The sequence below is a fragment of the Pseudopodoces humilis genome, chromosome 6, assembly GCF_049639895.1.
Source record: "Pseudopodoces humilis isolate 2021_Gansu_Grassland_sample_001 chromosome 6, ASM4963989v1, whole genome shotgun sequence".
Lineage (NCBI taxonomy): Eukaryota > Metazoa > Chordata > Aves > Passeriformes > Paridae > Pseudopodoces > Pseudopodoces humilis.
Genome location: NC_142205.1, coordinates 61,512,247 through 61,534,674, shown reverse-complemented (window position 1 = coordinate 61,534,674; position 22,428 = coordinate 61,512,247). Strand labels below are relative to the sequence as shown.

Sequence of the window (22,428 nt, the reverse complement as noted above, 5' to 3'; positions counted from 1 at the left end):
GCTCCATGTGCAGTAGCAGCAAGACAACTGTGGCCCCTCTTGTCTCTCAAACTGCAGGAGTACATGCAAAGTGCCCTTTATTCCAAATTTGCCTTCATGGGCACACCCAAGGGAGGTGTAAATGCTCTTTACTTAGACAAAAGTAAATTGGAAGCAATGATGTGGCTGTTGAGTGGATTGTGCAGCAAGACTGGCATTTCCATGGTAAGTGGTGGGTTTGTGGAGGCTCTTTCTGGTATCTGGTATTTTCTCCTGAACTTCCCAAAATCAAGAGCCAAGGCCCCATTCTTCTAAGAGGACCACAGAGATGTCCCTGAAAGTAGGAACAGTTTTGTTCCCCTCCATGTTTTTGGTATGATTTTATTGCAAAAATATGAAGCTGTAAACCAGACATTCCTTACAATCTATTAAGATGCTTTTATTAACAATTTGCTATTTTTTTCTTACAGTTGTCTTTATAATCTGCAAGATTTTTTATAAAATGTTAGGAAAATGTTGGCTTCTGACTGTTTACATCATGCATTTCATGTATTTCTTTTCCTCACTGGAATCATCAAAAATTCACAACCCTGCATCTCACTTCACTTGCAGTATCAGTCAAGTATCTTAGTGAAATGTAACTGTTTGACCTGGGGGGAAAAACTCCAATCTTTGCTTTATTGCTTTGTTTGTGCTTTTGAATTCTTCTTTTGTCCCCTGCTTAGCATCTTCTCACTATGGCTTTTATGTTCTGTTTAATATTGCTAGACCCTGCTGGCACTGAAACCATCCTGCCTTTTCTAAATTATTGACAGGTACAAAAATTGCATACAAGTTATGTGAAAAATGTATAGTGACCCCAAAGCAGGAGGTCAAAATTCACTAGCTTGGCTTACAGCCATGCCTTTCACTTTAACAATGCTTATCTGAAACTAAATCTTTGCCTCCCTGAGGCACCTCACAACAATTGCTCCTTTTTTTTTTTTTTTTTTTTTTAAGTTTTAATTAGGAGCTTAAAATGTTTCTAAAACTTACACTATAAAATCTCAACTCCTCCACAAAGCACCTGCTTTGCTTTGTGGGACACTAAAAACCCAACAACAAAACATATTAAACAAACAAACAAAAACAAAGTCAAAAACAAACACTTAAATCTCAGACAACATCTGGGCAAATTATACAGTGATGGTACTTAATACAAACATAATGTTTTTTTAGTTCAGTCTCTTCCAGTTCTGGATTTTCTTTTAGGAAGGGTGCAGTTCTTAGATCTCCTCTCACAAGGGGCAGAGTTCTTAGATCTCCAGCTTCGGCTCTGGTTCCGAGGGTGTGGGCGTCGCCACTTTAGATGTTCTTGGTGAAACACCCGCCTTTGGGAGCTCAGGTTACAGTTTTGATTTCCGCGGAGGGGGTGTTGCCCACAATGGAAAAGGCACAGCCCCCAGGGGTGGAGCAGACAAACAAAGGGGTGGGACCAAAGCAAGAGTTACTGGGGGACGGGAAGGTTCGGGGCCAGAAAAGAAGGAGCAAGGTGGGAAACAAGGGATCCCAAGCCGCGTGGCTGGTGCCATCTTGGGAAGGGGGGAGGGTCTGGGATGGACTTTCCTGGTCAGGGAACGGGGAATATGGAAAGACAGGGGGTGAAGGAGGACACGGAACGGCGGGCAGACGGCAGCAGACCCACATCACTCTGGATGTTCTCTGTCCCTTGCCTGCCTTCAAGAAAACAGGGGATGGGATACCAGAGATATAGGGGTGACAGGGAGTCAGCAACAGCCCCGAGCCATCTTGGCATTTTTCACCCTTAGGAACAGAGGAGAGGGGAAGATATGGGGAGGTATACACCAAAAAAAAATTAGGGACTTCACAGAAGCCAAAAAAACAGTCCACAGGAAGAGCCATACCGTCCATAATCGTCCATAATGTTAGTATTGTCCATAAAGGTCCTTCCCATGTATATAAAAAAAAACCAAAACCGTCCATAATACGTTTCGTTGGGTGATGTTAGATGTTTGTCCCAGCATCTGGTCTCTCAACCCCCCCCTACCTCCGTAACCCCTTTTCCCCCATGCCCGAGGCACTCTCAGCTTGGCTCTCCTGCCAGGTACTCTCGAGTCCTCCTTTCTAGGGCGGGGGTCTCGACAGCTCTCAAGCCATCAGCTGGAGACTTACGGAGTGTCCGTGGAGCCAGTCCTGATGTTCTTCTGGTGCCTCACTGGATGTCTGCATTCCTCCACCATATGTTGTAGTCAGCCACTGCAAGATCATGTCCAGGGAAGCTACAGTTACTGAGAACCAGCATGGGACAAGAATGAGGCGGACCTCTGTTCATGAAATCATTTATTTAGCATGGGAACAAACTCTTTCAGAGACAGAGAACACTGAAAAAAGGCAGGGTGATGGGTTTTGAGGAACAGAACTAGAGTGGAGTTCCGGGTCAGGGACCACTAGGAACACAGCAAGGGAGAAACCCTCAGGGACTCAAACCCAATCAGAGCTCCTGGGCCGCCCATCACAAGGGGTTTGGGGTGGGACAACTTCATCCAGGGCTCACACGGCCCATCCCCCACAGCAGGAGGTCAAAATTCACTAGCTTGGCTTACAGCCATGTGTCTCACTTTAACAGTGTTATCGGAAACAAAATATTTGCCTCCCTGAAGCACCTCACAAAACAGGAGTAAAATTGGCAAAAGTCTCTAAGAGCATTGTTTAGATTGAGGGGCCAGACAGTAAATCGGCCAGTGTCTGTCCGTTTGTCACTGACTACAGTGTACCCTGTGGGGGAGAGACACCATGTCCCAGTGGGGAGTCAAATTAATTATCCCTGAGACTCACCAGGATTTTCAGAAGTGGCCACTGTGGAGTGCCCTACCCAAAAGTTAATGTGGATGATAATCCAGTCTGGGTAAATCAGTGGCCACTCAGTAAGGATAAGCTCAAGGTGCTCAAGGACCTCGTCAAGGAGCAATTGGCCAAAGGCCTCATAGAGGAGACAACCAGCCCTTGGAATTCCCTGGTCTTTGTAATAAAGAAGCCAGGGAAGGATAAGTGGTATCTCCTTCAGGAGCTCCGTGAAATAAACATAGTAATTGAGGACATGTATAGATGCTGAAAGCAGGCAAGGAGCACAGAACCTGTGTGAAACTAAGTCACACAATGTTCTCACTCTGGCATGAGAAATCATAAGGAGGAATCCAAACACTCTTTGGGGATGGAAAACAACCTTTGCAGGTGTTGTTTGGATCCTTGTTTACTTGTAAGAAACAGTCAAGGGGTGTATCTCCTAATTGTCCAATAATAGTGATGTGTTGGTGTCGCTGCTGGACACAAAATAAGGAGCATGAGTTCAGTTCTACAGCAGAAAGAGGATCATCAGAAGGGCTTTATTTTTGGAACTTTCAGCTCCTTTTATAAGGTGTTCCGATACAAATTTAACATGATTGGTAAAGGGAACAACACCTCTGTAGTCCCATTGGTGGAACAAGAGAAAACACAACACAGCTGTACAGTATTGTTCTGAGAACCATAAACTATTTACAAAAATGGTCCTTGGGAGAGAAATGTTCTCAAGAGACTTTCCCTTGGGAAAAGGAATTTTCACTGACAGGCTGAAAACTCTCTCAGACTCAGAAAATGAGGTCCACATGTTGGTTTAATGACCAATGAGGGTTTTACCTCTTGGACCTGTCTATAAAAGAAGATCTAGAATAATAAAACTTGCTCTCTTGTGCAACCCAGAAGAGAGTCCATGTTGTGCTTCACTGTTCCCAGTAGAGTGTGACAGGTCACTTCAATCTGGGATGCTTTCCCCAATGATGCTTCCCCAAAATTGGCAATTGCCGGTTCTGGACATCAAGGACTTTTTCTTCCAGATTTCTCTGCACCCGGCAGATGTGCCTCAGTTTGCTTTCTTGGTTCCTGCGATCAACCGGGAGACCCCAATGAAACAGTACCACTGGAGAGTTTTGCATCAGGGAATAAAGTGCAGTCCCTCCATCTGCCAGTGGTATGTGGCTTCATTGCTGTCCCCAGTGCATGCCGAAAAAAGGGAAGCCATCATGCTACACTACATGGATGATGTGCTTGTGTGCGCCCCCAACGACACTATACTTCAACACACACTTGCCCTAGTGGTTAAAGTCTTAACCAGTTAAGACAAAGTTCAAAGGATGCCACCTTGGAAGAACCCGGGCTTAGAGATCACTGTGCAAACCATTGTCCCACAGAAATTGGAAATTGTTAGTGATCCCAAAACCCTAGCGGATCCCAAAACCTCCATTCCCTGTGCGGGAAACTTGAACTGGGTCAGGCCATGGCTAGGTCTCAGCAATGAGGGCCTGGATCAATAAATTCTCTATTGAAGGGGGAGAGAGAGCTGCTTTCTCCCAGGGAACTGACCCCAGAGGCAAAAACCCCAATTGAAAAGGCACAAAGGGCTTTCACTGAGAGACAGGCTCATCACCATAAGCCTGAGCTATCTTTCAAATTCATTGTCCTGGGAAAGCTACCACAGTTGCATGGGTTAATATTCCAGTGGATCGAAGGGCAGAGAGGTTCACTCTTAATCATAGAGTGGGTCTGCCTCTCCCACCAACGATCCAAAACCATCACTAAGCCACAAGAGCTGATGGCTCAGCTGATCCAAAAAGCCAGAGTGAGGCTGAGGGAACTGTCTGGTTCTGACTTTGTGTGTATTCACCTCCTGGTAAAACTTTCTGAGGAGCGAAAGAAAGGAGGGTTGACCAAAGAGATGCTCAAGCACCTGCTGCAGAGCAATGCTAACCTCCAGTTAGCTCTAGACAGCTACAGTGGACAAGTTTCAGTCCACGCCCTATCACACAAATTGTTTCATGAGGAATTCCACCTCATTCCTCCTGAGAAAAGGAGCCATAGGCTGCTCAAAGCTCTTATAGTGTTCACTGATGCATCTGGGACATCCCACAAGTCGATGATGACTTGGAGAGGTCCCCAGACTCAGAATTGGGAAGCTGATGTTGAGTTTATGGAGGGGTCACCCAAGGTAGTGGAACTGGCTGCGGCCATGAGAGCCTTTGAGAAGTTCTCAGAGCCAATGAATTTGGTCACTGACTCAGCCTATGCGGCAGGGGTAGTGTCCAGGGCAGAGCAGTGACATTGAGACATCGAGAATGAGGATCTCTTTAGGTTGCTCTCAAAACTAATTTATTTAGTTTCAACTCAAGAGCATCCTTTCTATATGATGCATGTGAGGTCACATACTGATTTGCCAGGCAAAATCACAGAAGGAGACGGTAAAACAGACTCCCTAGCAGCCACAGCCAAAAGCATATGTCTTTCAGACATCTTCCAACAGGCTAAGCTGAGCCACCAGCAATACCATCAGAATGTGCCAGGTCTGATCCGTCAGTTCCAACTAACATCGAGTCAGGCTTGAGCCATTGTGGCCACCTGTCCCAGTTGCCAGCTCCAGGCTGAGCCATCACTGGGTGTTGGGGTTAACCCCTGAGGCCTTGGGAGCTGCGAAGTGTGGCAGACAGACATCACACATATACCCAGCTTTGGCCGCCTCAAGTATGTACACTTGAGCATTGACACATACTCAGGTGTGGTTTATGCCTCTGCCCATGCAGGGGAAAAGGCTGCGCATGCCAAACAACATTTGGTACAGGCCTTTTCAGTGCTGGGGATCCCTAGGGAAATTAAAACTGACAATGGCCCAGCATATAAATCCAAGGAGTTCCTTGAATTTGTCCAGCAGTGGGGAGTGGAACATAAGACGGCTATCCCTCACTCCCCCACAGGTCAAGCTGTGATTGAGCATACCCACCAGATGCTCAAACAAGTTCTGGCCAGACAGAGCAGTGCAACAGTGTGGATGTCACCGCAACAAAAGCTTTCCAAAGCCATGTTTACCATCAATTTTCTGAATTGTTCATTTGAAAATGAGTCCTATGGTGGTCACTTTAACAGCGGGAATCAGTTTAAGTCGTCACAGTGTCCACCAGTCTTAATCAGAGACCCTGAAACCTGGCAGACCAAGGGCCCCTATGAACTTGTCACCTAGCTACATGTTTGTGTCCACCCCTGCAGGTTGGATACCCCAAAATTGGGTAAAACCTTTTGTTCCCAAAAACCCAGCTCCAGCAGAAGGGGATGAAAAACAAGTGGCAGTCACTTCCAAAAGATGATGCAGGCAAAAAATGGGAGAGGAAACCTTCTTAGCATCTGCTTACTTTCTGGCAAACACACACTGACGTTTAACATGCTTTTAAAAATGTTTGTTTTTCCTCTTTAGAGAAAGCTTACCTCACACTCAACCTTGTGATGAACCCTATCCCACTTGCCATCCTGCTTGCGCAGACTGGTTCAGTGAATTGTTCAAAGGCTGGGGATTTGCGGGGTGGTAGACAAATTTATGTTCTGAATCAGAATAAGCCTGACGCCCTTCTTTTAACTTTATATAATTAAAAAGGGGGAGATGTCGTATTGCACTAAGATGATTATTGTATTTGCATTGAGTGGTTTTTCCCTTTTGGTCCCCCCCTGGGTTTGTGGTGTGTTGGCTCCTTTGGTTCCTTCCCCTTGCCCCTCTCCTTTGGTTGTCTCCCATTGGTTGCCATTCTGTTCTCCCCCCCACTTCCCCCTTTTCCCCCCAGTCTACAAGTCCCTGCCATTTTTCCTTCTCTTTTTTCTCTGGAGTACATTCCAAGAATAAACTGTGGACTGTCCCAGAAGAAAGAGCCTCCTTTGTCTTTTACCTTATCCTTGTCGAATCTCCTTCCCCTCCCAGTGGATGCAGGGCTAGCTGGGTGTAGTCCGGGTCAGGGGAAAGGTTTGTGACATGCCAAGCTCTTGATGCAGAAGTTACTGAGTTGTCACATGAGCTATGCAGACAGGCACAAAGATCGTTCCAGGCATGGAATGAGGACAACATCCAAGCACAAACTAGAAATTATAAAAGTTTTATTGCTTTTAATTTTCAGAAAGCTTTTTGTTTTATAGTTTTGACAAGAACAAGGGCATGGAAGTGAATATGAAATGCATATTCTGGTAAATGGCAGTAAAGCATCTGTGTCAAAACTTCATTTCAATGCAATTTGACTTTGTGATGTAAACAGGGCGTGTTAACACTTGCTTTTTCAATCTGACATACAGGGTCCTTTAACTCCACCTCCAAAAAGCTGTTCTTTGCTGCTCCAGCATTTCTGCCCTCTGTATTTTGTCATAAAGGAACACATTAGTGGGGGGTCAAACTCTCCTTAAGACTCGCAGAGCCAAGTCTTGGAAATAGTAGAACTTTCCCTTGGAAAAGCACAGGACATTTTCCTGCAAAAATGAAGGATGTGAAGCCTCACACCAAAGCCCCACAAGAAGTCAGAAGTACAGTATCTCTGCAAAGCTTTTAAAAAAAGCTTTAGAGAAATTCTAAAAGTGTTTTTAAACTACTTGTCATTAAATCACCTGGAAACTTTTTGATCCCTTCAGAAAAAAACAAGTAAATGAGACAGCCTTAGACTTGCACTTTTCCCCCCTAATTTGTTCTTTAACTTAAAACCTAGTACACACAATTTTTAGATATTGAACACTCTGCATTTTCACTGGACTAACATGTTAAAATATTCCTTCAGGAGACAACAGAAATATCTACTCTTGAAATGCTGAGTCCAGAGACTTGCAACTATTTTCAGAATACCCTTTCTTAGAAAATTCTACATCTGCTAAATAAAAATAGCTGTGGATTTAGGCTCTTATATGTTCATTCACTGAGCACATCTGAAGAGCATATTAAAAGTATTTGTCCTTGCAAAAGAAGACAAGCAAAAGCTTTTTCAAAAAAATGCTTTTATAGCAAGAAACATTTTTAATCTGTTCTGTTATGATAAATGATTTCAATTATATTTGCTGGTTTCCAAATGTATTAGAAAGGAAAAGGAATATCCAGGAATAGTCTGTTCTGGATTAAATGTAAGGATCTAATCAACACCTTTATTGCTTCAAGTGAATAGCAGAAGTGATGAAATTTCCAGTACCACACTGAAACAGCTCACATAAAAACATCCACATCTGAGACAAAATTTAAGCTCTCAGGTTTAAATTATGTTGTTTACACTAAGTCCATTGTTTCAGGGGCCAGCTGTGTTCCCCATGGAGGTTCTGTGTGTCTCAGTACTAACAAAACAGGAACTATGGTGGCTGTTGGCAGCATCGTGAGGTAAATTCACTGGCAAGGTGTTGGGGGTGTTCATTTAAAATTAGCTGAGTACTAAAGACTAGGAATGCCATCAGCCACTAGGTGGTGTGTTGATTCTTCCATTTAAAGTCCTAGCTGTTGAAATAAAAGAAGAGCTCTTGAAGAGCTCAGATGTAATTCTGATTCACTTTGGTCCTCCTGGCATAACCCAGAACAAAATCAAATAAATGACCTGTTGGCAGATTCTATGGTGTGGACCCTAAACCCAGCTGTTTAAATTCACCTTTTAGCAAACTAGACAGAGCCCAAATCAGAGTACCCCCCATTAGAATTAGCATTTCTCTACTTCTTTGATCATTGGATTTATAGAGATGGGCTTGCTTGTGCTTCCTCTCCTTAGGCAAACACATTTTACATTCTGGGGGCAAGAAGGAACAATTTTGTGCAAGGGACAGTAGGAACCTGAGAGTGGCACAACCTCCTCCCACCACCCTTTAATCTCCCTTCAATAAAATTACTCTTCTTCTTTGACAGAATGAATTATTTGAGACCATAAATGGAATCATCCTTTCTCAGAAGGGGACTACAGGGTGGAGGAACATCTCTACAGTCTTAGGGATTGGTCCAGAAGAGGGGGAGTGACAAAGATTAAGATGGACACTGTAACTGAAGTTGCTATGAACTCAGGACTATTTAATGCTTTTTAAATTTACTCTAGCCTCTTGTTTTTATATGAATAATAATGGGTTGTTCAAACCACTATCCTTCAACCACATGACAGTTGATCTATAGGATCCCAGGATCATTTATTTGTGTAGGCAGAAACCCCAAGTGGTCAGGGGCACGTGTATCAGTGTAAAGAGGAGGACTCTCAAAGGCCATTATTAGGTATCTGATCTAAACCTTAGGAATTCTAGCTCAGCTATCAGTTTGCAAAGGCCCTGTTAGGGTAAGAGTTCTCTCTTAACTACTGTAATCTAGATATGCTTTTCAGTGTAGGGGTTAAACTCTTTAAAAATTTTTGCTGGTGGACATTGCTTAAACTTGATATCTTTGTCTTACCTCCCACCTGTGTTGGTGCCCTTGGTGAGTTAACAGATCGTGAGGGAAATGCCATACTTCCCTTCTTCCTGAGATACATCAATCCTTTCTGAGTCAAGTGTCCTTCCCTGCCAGGCATAATTTGCTTATTGACTGTAAATGGCAACAGTGGCACAGTCAGGCTGGAGCACAGCACTTCTGCACTTCTACTTAGTCCTCCTGAGCCACATCTGGAGTGCTGTGTCCAGTTCTGGGCTCCTCAGGATAACAGAGACATGGAGCTCCAGGAGCAGGTGCAGCGGAGGGCTATGAAGATGTTACGGGACTGGATCACCTCTCTTATGAGGGAAGGATGAGGGGGCTAGGGCTGTATAGCATTGTCTGGGTTGCAGACACAGGCTGAGGCTCACAGGCTGAGTCACAACATCACCACAGAAAACCTTTCCCACAATTACAAACAAGCCCTCATGCTCTTGGTCTTCCCCTTTCTTACTCCAGGCCTCTTGTCTTTGAGTATTCGACATCAATGCAAACATCTCACAAATGCAATTCCCTCTGGACACTCCCCATGTGTCACTAAGGTTCTTAGAAATGCTTCTGCCCGAATTAAGGTGCAAACAAGACCATATGCCAATGACAATAGTATGGGTTTTATTTGATAGTAAATATGAGAGCAAGAAAGAAATATAAAATAGGTGGGAGAGACAGAAAGAGAGTAACAGGGAAAGAATAAGGAAAATATCACCACTCCAAGGATCCCAACAATGCTCCATTGATCCTCTCCAGTTGGTCTTCTTGGTGGTGAAGGTCCCCCCAAAAAACACAGAATCCAATGGGTTAATATACACTCAGGCCAGGTAGGAAAATGCAGGCACCCCCTGGGTGGGGGTGGAGTTTGCCATTGTCTCTTACAACAGATTCTGGGTTTGTTGCATCAGGTGCAGTCCTGTGGTGCAAGGCCTCAGGAATTACTCTGGGGGTCACTTCTGGGGTGTTTGATGGATTAAGGCACCTGCTCAGCTGCCTCTCACATGAATGTCCTGTGGATGTGGCCTTCCCAGGGTTGGGGGTTCCATAGCCAGTCTGGGTAAGGGAAGATGGGTTTACTGTCCCTGAGCAGAGGTTACAACACACTGAAATTTCCTCCCCTCACCTCGGCTGGGGGGGAGATCTGTGCAAACCTGCTCCCAGCAAATGGGTCTGTGGGCTATGGCCTCCCCCACCCCAAAGCAAGCCAGAGATGATTCTTAGCAGGGCAACTGCATTTGGTTCACATTCTTTTCCTTGTTTACTTATTTGTTTCAGGTGATTGAAGAATGGGTTTTCCCTTTATCTCATCTCAGCAGCATGATTTTCAGTCCTAAGTCCCAGTCAGGTATTTTCAGGGAGGCTTCTTTGGTTGTAGCTTCTTTATACAGTTTTTGTTATAATGAGCAAAATGTTTTAGGCATGAACTATTTCAGTCTCTGACACCATAAAAACTGGATTTCTTACCTCATGTCCAACAAGCCAGTAACAACTCAAGAGAGGCGTTATCTATTTCAGTTTGCACAAACTTGGGACTCCATGATACTCAATAGATCAAGCACCCAACTCTGAGAACTTTTTACTATTTAAACATTTTAGCAAACAAAGGGATTAGTGTTCATTAGTTACAAGTCACATGATTCTCTTATTAGTTAGTATTCTATCTTCTGTTGGTTCTCTCACTTCTCATGCTAATTAACCCCATGCTCAGTCTCTCTCTCTCTTGTTGGGCCGGTGAGTTTTTCAGGCCGGTGCTCTCCAAGTTGGTCAGGATCTGACCCTGCCAGAATTACCTGTTGCCCAGCTGGAGCCGATTTCAGCAGAATTACTAAGTCGTCATCATTTTTTTCTTCCCTGTCTTGGGAGTTCTGCCAGTTGTCCTCCAAATTCTGCAAGTTTGGTAAAATTTGGTAAAATTGTGGCAAATTTGGCACTATGGGACATCCACTTTGTCCACAGCAGTACATCCTTCTTCCCAAGCTTTGTTAACCTCCCCCTGGATCTGAAAACGTTGAAGCCTGTCCAGCCCCAAACCCTAATAAGGCATTTTTACCAACAAAGAATTTGTTTTTGGAACACCTGGCCATCACTTAGAGCTTCTTGGCAGCTGTTTCATTAAGTCTCCCTTGTCATTGATTAGGCCGCAAAGCAGAGAAAGATCAAACATCAAAGAACAACCATTCGTACTAAAATCTTACACGTTCCACACTTCACGACATTCAGGCTGCCCGGATGGGTGCCGGGTGCCCTGCACGCCGCAGCCCCAGCTATTTGCGGCTGTTCCTGGTTCTCGGAGATTCCCGGCAGGCCCCGTTCCCGCCCCATCAGTAGGCCGGGCCGCACGCGCATCGCCCCCACACCCCGGCGGCGGCCACGCAAGCACCGGCGCTGGCACGCGCAGGCCCCGCCCGCGAGGGTCGGCAGCCTCGCTCTCGCGAGACCAGCCCGCGGTGGGCCGGAACGCGTCGCATGCCGTGGGCGGCCGGCAGCCTCACCCCGGGTTGCTTCGCGGCGCTCCCGGGGCCGCGATGGCGGCGGGAGATGTCGAATCCTCGCTGGAGCTGAGCCTTACGGGCTCCGGGGCGGTCCCCGGCGCGCTGCCCCCTGCCCGCTCGCGCATCTTCAAGATCATCGTCATCGGGGATTCCAACGTGGGCAAGACGTGCCTCACCTACCGATTCTGCGCCGGCCGCTTTCCGCAACGTACCGAGGCCACCATCGGCGTGGACTTTCGAGAGCGGGCTGTCACCATCGACGGCGAACGCATAAAGGTATCTCGGGGACCGGCTCAGGACAGCCTCGGGAGCGGCCCGGGCTGAGGGGGCAGCGGGCGGAGGGGCAGCGCTGGGCCCGGCCCCGCCCGGCCCGCGCCTGGCACAGTGCTCCAGCGGCCGGGAAACGGGAGAGCGGGATGCCCCAGGCCGCACCCCTCGCAGGGGTCTCCAGGCCTCCTGTCACCGCCATACCCCCAAAGTTCAGTTCGGTGGGGTCGTGCCGCCAGCAGCCGCGGCTGTCTGCCCTGAAGCTGTTCCACTGCTTGGCCTTGCTCTTGTTGGAAAGGTATTCACGGTGTAGGTTTCTGTGATGGTGAACCAATTCCTACTATAGGCCAAACCTTGAATCTTTTGTCAAGTGTTGATCAGTAATTTATCGTACAGTGGACTTATATATAGATCTCTTAGCAGTAGTTTATTCTTACTTGTGCCTTTTATCAGCAGCGTGTTGCCTTCGAGAAATTCTGCTTCTTTGTTCATCGGACATCACAGTTGTCACCTTCAACGCCATAGAGCTATGTATGTGCCACTGTTACGACCATTTTGCTTTAAAAATATTAGGAAATTGAATATTGTTCAGGATTGAGCAACGTGTTTCAATTTCTAATTTTTAGGATTCTGCTAAGTTTGCTGTGTGATGATCGTAACCATCATTTGCAGAATACTCTGTAACAGCTAACAAATGCAGGTTTTTTACTAACATGGTTTTAAACAGAATCCCCATCTGCTTCTGTATTAGAGTTTGTTTCTATGAGGAAAGCTCAGTTGTGCAGAAAAAGGAAGTTAACAGTAGTCTTAAGCTTGTACTTGGGCATTTATTATCATCAGGCATTATAATTACAGTTTACAGTTATATAGCTGAAAGATATAGTTTTTCCTTGCTTATTTACTGATTAAAGAAATTATGGAAGATATATAAGGTGAGCAAATTTGCTTTCCTGCTCTTGTGGGATTTTTTATGTCATATTCTTTTTCAACTAAAAAAGAAGGGTGAATAGGAGTTTTTGGTGTGGTTTTTTTTGTTGTTTTTTTGTTTTGTTTTGTTTTGTAAAACCACTGACTAGAACTTATCTGACAGCTGAAATTTTGTACTCCTTTGTCCGTTGCTGTCTATGACAGAGGAGAGACCTCCTGAGGGATATTGTCTTGTCAGCACCATCTTACTGGCATTTTCATCACCTCTGAATGATGCCTGACCTTTGTTGGAGAGAAGTGAAGAAGAACATAGCATAATCCACAGTTCTTAGATGCTTCACATAGGCCATTCTGTTATATATGTTTTTGTAGATTATTTTGCTGCATTTTTGAGAATATTATATGTAAAATAAACCAGTTCTGTTTGAGGAAAGTGGAGAAGTCAAGGGGGCTGTTCTGAAACACATTGTTTTCTGCAAGTTCTGTTTCAGTATTAAAGGACTACATTTTATCATTATGGCCAGGACCTTAGTTCTTAGTGTGAGTGTTGTCAAGTTTGAACTGATTTTGGGCAGTTCTGGCAACTTCTCTCACTCCTCTTCACCTTTCTCACATGTAGCAGTCAGCTCCAGTAGTGCCAGTTGAACCAGGAGAGAGAAGCTCTGATGAACTCAATTATTGTAGTCCTTGCTGTTCCCTGAAGGGAATTTTATCTCTTGCATCGAAGTAGGTTATGAAGTAGTGTCTTCTGCCTTCTCCCTTCCCCCACCCAGCTGGATGATTCTTTCTTGTGCTGCTACAGCAGTAACTGTTTCCTTCACAGCTGGAAAAGTGCTGTGTCATTTGGCAGGAACACAAGCACAGTTCTTCTCGCTGAGGGTCTCCCACACAACAATTGTGTAGAATTCCGAGAAACAGGAATAAGTATTTTCCTTGTACAGTAGGCTGACAGGTTCATATGATGCCTAAATGTGATGAGTAAATTAAAACTTTAAACAAATGTATTTGCTGCCTTCTAAATTTTCCTCTTCCTCAATTGAGCTAAGCATTAAAAATTAAAAAAAACAATTATGTCGGTCTTCATCAACCTACATTAAAAGAGCAAAATGCAAATGAAATTCAAAGAAGTCTGAACATCATGTTCTGTACCTTTCAGCTATTCCAATTTTTTCCCCATGTATTTTTAAAGGAGTCATAGCATCAAGGCCAGTTATGTTTTTACCAGTGTGTTATAAACCACACATACAAAGTGAGTCCTTGTTTAGGAAAGAGTCTTTTTGGATCTACAGAACAGAATCAGAAGGTGGGGTGTGATAGCTGAGTCAGTGTTTTTAATATTTTTTATGCCATTTGCCTTTCTTAGAGAATGTGACCAAGTGATTCTGAACAGTTTTATTAGCTGAATTATGCTGTTAAACCAAACAATCAAACTACGTATTATAAAAGGCTGTTATAAAAACTGTGGTCCCCTGAAGATGGGTGTTACTGGACTGACAGTGAAATAGTAATCTTAATGTTACTTCATCAGTCCACACCCATTAACATGAACATTTTCAGTATTGTTTTTCTGAAGAGAAAATATTTGGGGTGAGAGGCAGAAGTGGAACCATTTCCTCAAGTTCAACTTGAATGAGGAAAAAAATAAACTTCTAAATTGTGCAGTTTTCAACATTGGGAAAGGATTTACCTCTCAGTGCAAATAACTCAGCTGATAATGCCCTTCAAGCTTGAATGCTGCATATAAATAAAATATTGGAAGAACTGTAGTTTAAGCAAGTTATGTAAACCTTTAGTTTTATTTCCTCGTCTTTACCCAAGGCTGTCACTGCACTTGCAGATCTCTGCTTAACTGAAGCATGACCAATTGTCATGCTGTGAATAAGCTCTGTGAATAAGCTGGGGAGAGAATTGTAAGCTCACAGCTGTCTGCAAAAATTAACTTCCTCAAATTATTTTGATATGGCATTTTCCAAGATTTATCTGTACTGATTCCTTAACATAGTATTGACTATACATAGGATTGCTTTAGTCTGCACTTCTTTTTTGTGAGGAAAAAGACACAACTTCGGGGTTCAAATAAACTAGGGTGTTTATTAAGGGAAAAAAACAAAGGGGAGGAAGGGATAATGGGTGAGGAAGTAAAAAGAAAGGAAATTTAAAAAAATCCCAGGTCTGACAATTGAGGAATCCTCTGGCCAAACTGACGTTTTGGTGCTAGTGCAAGAGCTCAGCAGCACTGCGGTGAATGTAGCTAATCTGCACTCAAAATTTATATAAAAAAAATCTCTAAAAGAGATGTAGACCATATTCTGCAGTGTCGGGTCCTCTGCTGCAGCTAATCCACAGTTAAAAGGGCAGATCTTCCAATCTCGTAGCTCCTTTTATCATCTCTGTCCCCTGGGCTTGTTGCTGGCAGTTCCACCCCTATAGTTTCTCTTGATGGGTGCTGGTAAAACCTTCTCCTCCAACAGTCTGCTGTCGTTGGAGTAACTGAGGTTTTGGAGGGAAAGTTCTTAATTAGTATGCAGTGTTGCTGTGGTGTCATGCTGCTGGCGAGGGGATTTGCTTTGAAGCCCTCGAAAGTGACAAACTTAAAAGGGATTATTAAACTTACAAATAATGTATCAATAGCAACAAATAAATGAGTAAGGGACCACAAAAATAGGGATAATGCTTATGACAATTGACAATCTCGTTGGCAGAACTATCAAACATTCAATTGGAGCACACAAAAAAAATCCACCAGTACAATTCTACAATGATCAACTTCTAAACAGCAACTTCAAACAATCCCACATGCAAAAGCCAATCGAGGGGTTTTATAGATGACATTTTTCCTCTTAATTTCTCATATTCATGAACATTTTCTGTGAGTCTCCTGACTTTATGATGTTTTGTAAGGGCACAGAACTGGAAGTACGTCTCACCTGGGTGTGTGACTGAATCTTACACAAACTTAGGTGCCTGTTTCAGTCCAATTGTGTAGACTTATGGAGATGCTGTCAGTTGTATGTAGAGTGTAATACCATTGGCAAAAAGTGGGGGGGTTACTGTAAAATGAGGCAGATTGCAACTGAGTACCATTTAATGGGATCAGAGCCAGGGCAACTTGCATTGCTTTTCCTAACAATCTTGCTGATTGATGACCCTTCCAGAAGCAGCACATGGATTCTTCTAAGTGTCTGGATCAAAAGCTGTAGAGAACTGGACTAGGCTACAAAAGCCAAGCTGCTCTGATGTTGTCATGCAAACTTTCAGTTCCCCTGATGCAACCAGTAGCTGCCATTCCCACCTGCTCTAATCTGACTTTTTTTGAGTATGGATGCAATATTATGTCCAACCAGGGTTGAACATAGTATTGCAGAAAAAGTCACACCATCTGACAACATCTCTTACTCTTTTTTCTTTAGTCTGTCACACGACTGATTCATAATATCCTGTGACTGACTTGTGGATCTGGATTGTCATCCATTTTAATAATTTCCAGCCTAATGAACCCTGTGCATAAAGAAAAAGTCCTTATTGTCAGTCACTGTTATCAAGACTTTGCATCTGCTTCTATTCAGTTTCACCATATTTCCACTGTTGTAGCTTTTAAAACAATTTTATGTGATACTGTAGTCCTCTCAGTGATGCATCTTCTTGCTCTCAGCAGATTTCCTTTGTACTTGGGCTTCCTTTTTTTCTAATATAAAAAGTCACTGGTTAAAGTGGTAAACAAGACAACTTTCAAGATATTTGCAATTTCTAGAGAAGTTTTACTGAAACATTTAGATAAAAGGAATGCAGAGCTATGGTAATGGGAGAACAATTTCAACAATTACATAGCGGCTGCAACTTTAATGAGAACAGATTAAATTTCAAAGTTATCTTCATTGTCTACAGAACATTTAGTATTCCTTGAGTTCCGAGTCTCAAGAACAGCTCCTTTCATTCCCAGGGAGGAAAAATTTTCTACTCAAAAGCCAAAGTACTAATCAAACTGCCTCAGCCATTAGGGATCAGCTGTACAAGACAGACAGGAAGCTAGGACTCAGCTCTTTCCCAAGAAATCAAATGTGTTTCAGATATTTCATTATCACTAAGGTGTGTGTGATAGAGCACACACCAATTTATTTCTGACAGTGTACAGGTAATGCAGTGTTGTAGGTAAAGGGGTTCTGACTGCTGTGCATTGCAGTTCCTTATCTCCTGAAGAGCAAGTTTGTTTAAACATCACCATGTACAATTCTGTAGCATTCTCTACATGTCTGAGGACTCCAGGCTTCCATTACACAGGATGATCAATATATTTAAAATTTCTGTTTGCTTACTGTAACATCATGCTGCAGTGTCTGCTGGTGCTACAAAACTTGTTTTGTTTTGTTTCAATCAGCACCCCAGAAATCTGTAAGCATTTCAGTTCTTCTGAATGTCTTTCTATTCTGACTAAGCTTCTAGCACCTATGTACAGTCTGGTTTGAACCAGAATGGTGTGTGCCTGGAAATGATAGTCACATGTTAAGCTAACAGGAGGTTTATACTTTTAATTTTTTTCCTTTTGTATTTGTCCTGGTTTAGGGCAAATTTGGGAGAAAACCTCCAGTGGGGCTCCCCCCGGGAAGCAAACCCACGTGGCCCTTTTCTCCCACCCCCCAACCGGTTCAGGAAGAGATTCCTCTGAGAGAAGTGGAAAAAACCTGTTTATTTCACAGGCACAGCACTACCCAGCACAAAAATGAACGATATCAAATTACAAAACCTCTCGCTGTTCAGAAGAGATGACAAACTTCAGAGGGTCTCTTTCCTGTGGGTGTTCGCTCTGTTATCAGTCCCTCTGGCGCTGGAAAATGCCGCTGCCCAGGCTGGGCTCCCGGTAGTCCACGGGTGCAAGCTCCCGGTGCTGCCCCGAGTCCCCAGTCCAGAGCAGGTTCGATTCGTTTCAGAAAAAGGGAAAGAAAACAGTCCAGGAAGACACCTCTGCCCCGGCTAGTTGGAAAGCCAAGGCGATCTGTGTCTTGTTGTCTGTCTGTGCTGTAGTCAAAACTCCCGATGCGGGGGGAGCAAGTACAGTCTCTGATAACAGACTCGGTGCTTCTTTTCCACTCACTTTTACTCTCAGATGGAATTTTAAGAATACAAAACCTCTGTCTGGGTTAGGTGGACAAATGGGGATACAATTTAACATCATAATCAACCCAGGACACCTTTTATGCATACTTTGGTACTACAAAGAATACTATGGTCCCAGTTAAAGCACTAAATAAGCTTAAGTTAGATGTTCATCACAGGAGGGTTTAATTCCAATACACTGCAAAGAAAGATTTCTATGTCCTGTTTTTGTTGTTAGTGTTGAAATCAAGCATGGTTTGATTTCTTCCTACTTTTACATGGCAATTAATGCCATGCTAACAACAAAATTTTGGGGAGGATGAGATTATTTTTGGCAATAACAAAAATCATGTCAGCTAAGAGTTGTATTGGGAAGTAATATATTTAATTTTCAAATGAAAGTGCTGTTGATTGCTAAGACTTCAGGATTTGGTTTTGTAAAAATCTCAAAAAATACAGGCTCCAATAAACTTTCAGAAATATGTATTTTCTCTCAAGTTGTGTCATTCCTCCGGGCCTTACTTGCGAGCAGCTATGAAAGCCAAAGCTTCTAAAATTGTGTGAATGCAGTGGTTTTCCTCAGCACAAACTTGTCAATACGATTATTCAGAAGAGTAGATTTCTGTGATCATGTAACTCCTCACTACAGGTAATTTTTGTTATTTTCCAAGATGAGTAATAAAATATTTTTTCCTCTCCTTCTCTTTCTGTTTTCAGATACAGCTGTGGGATACTGCAGGCCAGGAGCGCTTCAGGAAGAGCATGGTACAGCACTACTACAGGAATGTACATGCTGTGGTGTTTGTGTATGATATGACAAACATTGCCAGTTTCCACAGCCTGCCATCCTGGATAGAGGAATGCAAACAACACCTTCTTGCTAATGATACACCACGGATTCTAGTTGGAAATAAATGTGACCTGAGAAGTTCTATTCAGGTGCCCACGGACCTGGCCCAGAAGTTTGCTGACACTCACAGCATGCCATTGTTTGAAACCTCTGCCAAGAACCCCAATGACAATGACCATGTGGAGGCCATATTCATGACACTGGCTCACAAGCTTAAAAGTCACAAGCCATTAATGCTTAGTCAACCCTCAGATCATGATGAAATACATATAAAGCCTGAACCAAAACCTATCACATCCTGCTGGTGTTAGGATTGTCACTGATCACATTGTCACTGGCTATCAGCTTGTATTGTTTGCAAGTGCTTCAAAATTATGATCTTAGCAAAGTTCCTGGTTTTGGTAGCAATTATAGCAAATCTCTTTGGCACTTTAATCTGTTTTTTTTTTTTTTTTAATTTTTCCTGGCGTAGATGTGCCCATCTTATGCTCATGCACTTTGTAATTGTACTTTATGAATTACTAAAGTTTCACTGTAAATATATAGGACCATATTAACTTTGTCTAGTTTTGACAAAGCAATTCTAGTTGAGCTGTTGCTGTCTGAGGTTGTTCTCATCACTTGTAAGGTTATAAATAGTAGGCCAGTTTACTAATACTTTTCATTGCTACTTGCATTGGAATAATGTAGGAGAAAGCCTTTTGTGACAACCATGGAACTTAGGTTTTGGGTCAGCAAGTGGGTACATGAAGGAATATTTCGTGACTACTAGCAAATTACAAAGCAGGTAACTTTTTATTATAAAAGCAAACAAAAACAATTCTGTCAAAGTTTGGACTGCCAGTGTTGGTGTAAATTGCTAGGTTTTGGCCTGTCATTCCACTATGAGCTTGGTCTGTTTCTTCATGGCAGTGGTAACAGAATTTACTAACTTCTCCCTACCTCTAGACATTTATTTGATACTTAAAACTTCATTAATTTTTCGTAATTGGCATGTGATACCAAACTATGTTATGTTATTTTGTACTTGTGGAAAGTACTGTAGCACAGGATTTGGGGTAAAACTGGGACCCTATATCTGTCCATAAGTTCCCTGATCTTACTAAAATTAAATTATATATTTCTGAAGGTGCTGTATTTGAGCTGAGTGTCTCAGAGTAAGTAAAAACAGTTGAGTAAGTAAAAGACTGGGTGAATTTGGCAAAAGCATACTGGTTTTCAAAGATAGGGGTTTGCAGTGCATTAAGAGATCATGAATGCTTCTCAAATATCTTGAAAAGCCAACTTGATAACGTATTTCAGGAATGGGAATGCTTGAAAATATGGTACATTCTTAAAATAGTCCAAACACAAACTAAATTTGGTCTTGAAATATGGAGTAAATCTACCAAGTACCATCTACTACATCATCTATTACAGATTTTTGAGCAAAAACCTGCATGTATAATGTGACTGTATGTAGGGCATCCTTGGCATTACTAATGTGAGCTGGTAGGGGTTAGATGAGGGAAATTTTTCCTCTTGACCACCTTTTTCTGTGTTCTCATAGTTGCAACTGCCTTTTTTCAGTCCTATCTGAAGATCAAGTTTCAAAAGTAAGGTCAAGTTTCATAATATAAATGGTGCTAAGTTGCACATAATTGCATTAAGTGAAGTATAAGAATACATATGCATAGAATGCAATCTATGACTTCATCCATGTCACATCAAACAGTGTTTTGTGACTTAGTTTTTGAACTATAGATGAAGATTTATTTTTTTTTTGCAATGTGTAGCATGTGTTGCTTACTAGAAACTAAATGGAAGGGCTAGTTCAGAAGCTGCCACCCTAATTAGAAACAAATTACAGAAACAAGATAACTGTTATTATGTAAACTATTACAGTTCTTAAGATGTAATTTCATTGTAATACGTACAGAAAAAAATGCATAGACTTTTTTCTGGATTTTGAAAGAGCATTTAATTTGTCTAATATGATTAAGATGTTTAAAAATAATTAAACAAAAGGTAATACTTTTTCCTGTATAATGCTGCCTCAGTTGTGACAGTATTTTTGCTTAGGAAAAACTTGTAAAAGGGAGCTTTTGTATTCACTCTGAACCTTACATGACTAGAATTTAGAGTTGTTTCAGAAACAATCACCTTTTTAACACTAGTGTCCTTAACGATTTCTTTAAGAAAGGGATTGATCTTAAATTGATATTTATACTGTGGTGAGTAGATATGGTTTACAGTCCTGTTGGACAGATTGTCTTTCACTCATGTCCTTAATCCTTTTTCTGAGAAGGATCTTTCTTAATTATTTTTATACTAAATATGTCAGCAAGTTTTGATGGGTTTTTTTGTGATATTTTTTGTTGTTTTTTGTTTGCGGGGTAGGTTTTGTTTTGTTTTGGAGGGTTTTTGGTTTTGGTTGGTTGGGTTTTTTGGGTTTTGTTTGTTTGTTTTTTGTTTGTTTGTGTGGGGTTTTTGGTTTTGTTTTGTTTTAATAAAAAATATCCCAGAGTTAAGAATTTTAAAGTCAATCAGGTTGGGGGTTGGGGTAAGAAAATAATGTAGCTGCAGTGTTACTGTTAAATTTGAGCTGAACCACCTGCACATCTGTTAAGTTTTATCTGAGTTGCCACAACTTGTAAATAAGGGCCCTCATGTCATGAAAATTGTGTGAAAATGGTGCTCAAGTGTTTAATTCCATGTTCAGCACAAAGCATGTTTTAATGGTTTTGCCACGAAGGCAGTGTGGTCAGTAATGCAGCATTCAGTGTTGCTCCCTGGCTTTCAGTGGTGGTGTTCTGCCCACAGAATGGATGTGAGAGTACTGAATACTTTGTATGTGTATTTTAACTTTACCAGACTGTAAAGTTGGATTATTTTGTATGTGCTGGGGGCAGGCAAAGCACAATCCCAGAAACCTAATAAACTGGCTTTGCCACAAACTGTTATCACTTGTTTTCAATAATTATAATAGGATTAATAATATAATTCCATATAGTTAAAAAAATGTTGTGAGGGAGTCAAAGGAGTTTCTAGTTTCTGTCTGTGTGGGTGACAAATTCTACAAAAAAGACTGTCACAATACTTGGAGTACTGTCAGTGTTTTCTTGCAATGACTTTGGGTGATTTTGAGGCATCTGAAGCACCCTCCTGATGATTCAGAGGCATGTTCAGTATTTATTTCAGATTCCAGAAGTGATACAACATTTATAAAAATAGTGATAACTGACCCTTGGATGTAAGTAAAGACCCTAAAGGAATCTCCTCCATTACTCTTCTTCTAGTCTCATTCAGAAATAAAGCCTCTTTAACTTTTATAAGTTTGTTGAGCTTATTCCTTATTCCTATGAAGTCATATTCCTTGTCCCCTCTGTGAGTATTTTCACTTTCACCAGAATGTATAATTCTAATACTTTTTTTTTTTTTCCAGAGTCCTGCTTTTGAGGTCATTTACTTATGTTGCTTAAGATTGCAATTCCCAGATAAATGTAGAGCCATATGTTATTTAAAAGTAATAGTAATGTTACTTTTAAATGGCAGTGTGGTTTTTCTGTGCAAATCAACACCAAATCTAAAGTCATAAATAG

The 22,428-nt window shown here is 42.3% G+C and overlaps 1 protein-coding gene and 1 long non-coding RNA gene across 3 annotated transcripts; one reads left to right on the top strand and one right to left on the bottom strand.

Annotated features, from left to right (window-relative positions):
* Positions 1–9,818: 9,818 nt before the first annotated feature.
* Positions 9,819–11,567, bottom strand: LOC106628318 (uncharacterized). 2 transcript variants are annotated; one of them, XR_001331639.2, is made up of 3 exons: positions 11,416–11,567; positions 11,011–11,106; positions 9,819–10,273 (listed from the first exon to the last, which is right to left on the bottom strand). It is a non-coding gene; the product is annotated as an uncharacterized LOC106628318 (long non-coding RNA). The 2 variants fall into 2 exon arrangements; XR_015772776.1 differs by having other exon boundaries at positions 9,819–11,106.
* Positions 11,568–11,645: 78 nt separating this feature from the next.
* RAB33B (RAB33B, member RAS oncogene family) lies at positions 11,646–21,789 on the top strand. Its single transcript, XM_005525558.3, has 2 exons — positions 11,646–11,988; positions 18,715–21,789. Exons 1-2 carry the CDS (start codon positions 11,746–11,748, stop codon positions 19,156–19,158), a joined length of 687 nt encoding a protein of 228 aa, XP_005525615.1. The 5' UTR covers positions 11,646–11,745; the 3' UTR covers positions 19,159–21,789.
* The last annotated feature ends 639 nt before the right edge of the window (positions 21,790–22,428 follow it).

Bases quoted from the DNA above. Each gene is read 5' to 3' on its own strand.
- RAB33B (XM_005525558.3), top strand. From the start codon at position 11,746: ATGGCGGCGGGAGATGTCGAATCCTCGCTGGAGCTGAGCCTTACGGGC. The intron at 11,989-18,714 runs GTATCTCGGGGA...TTCTGTTTTCAG, and splicing joins TCGACGGCGAACGCATAAAG to ATACAGCTGTGGGATACTGC.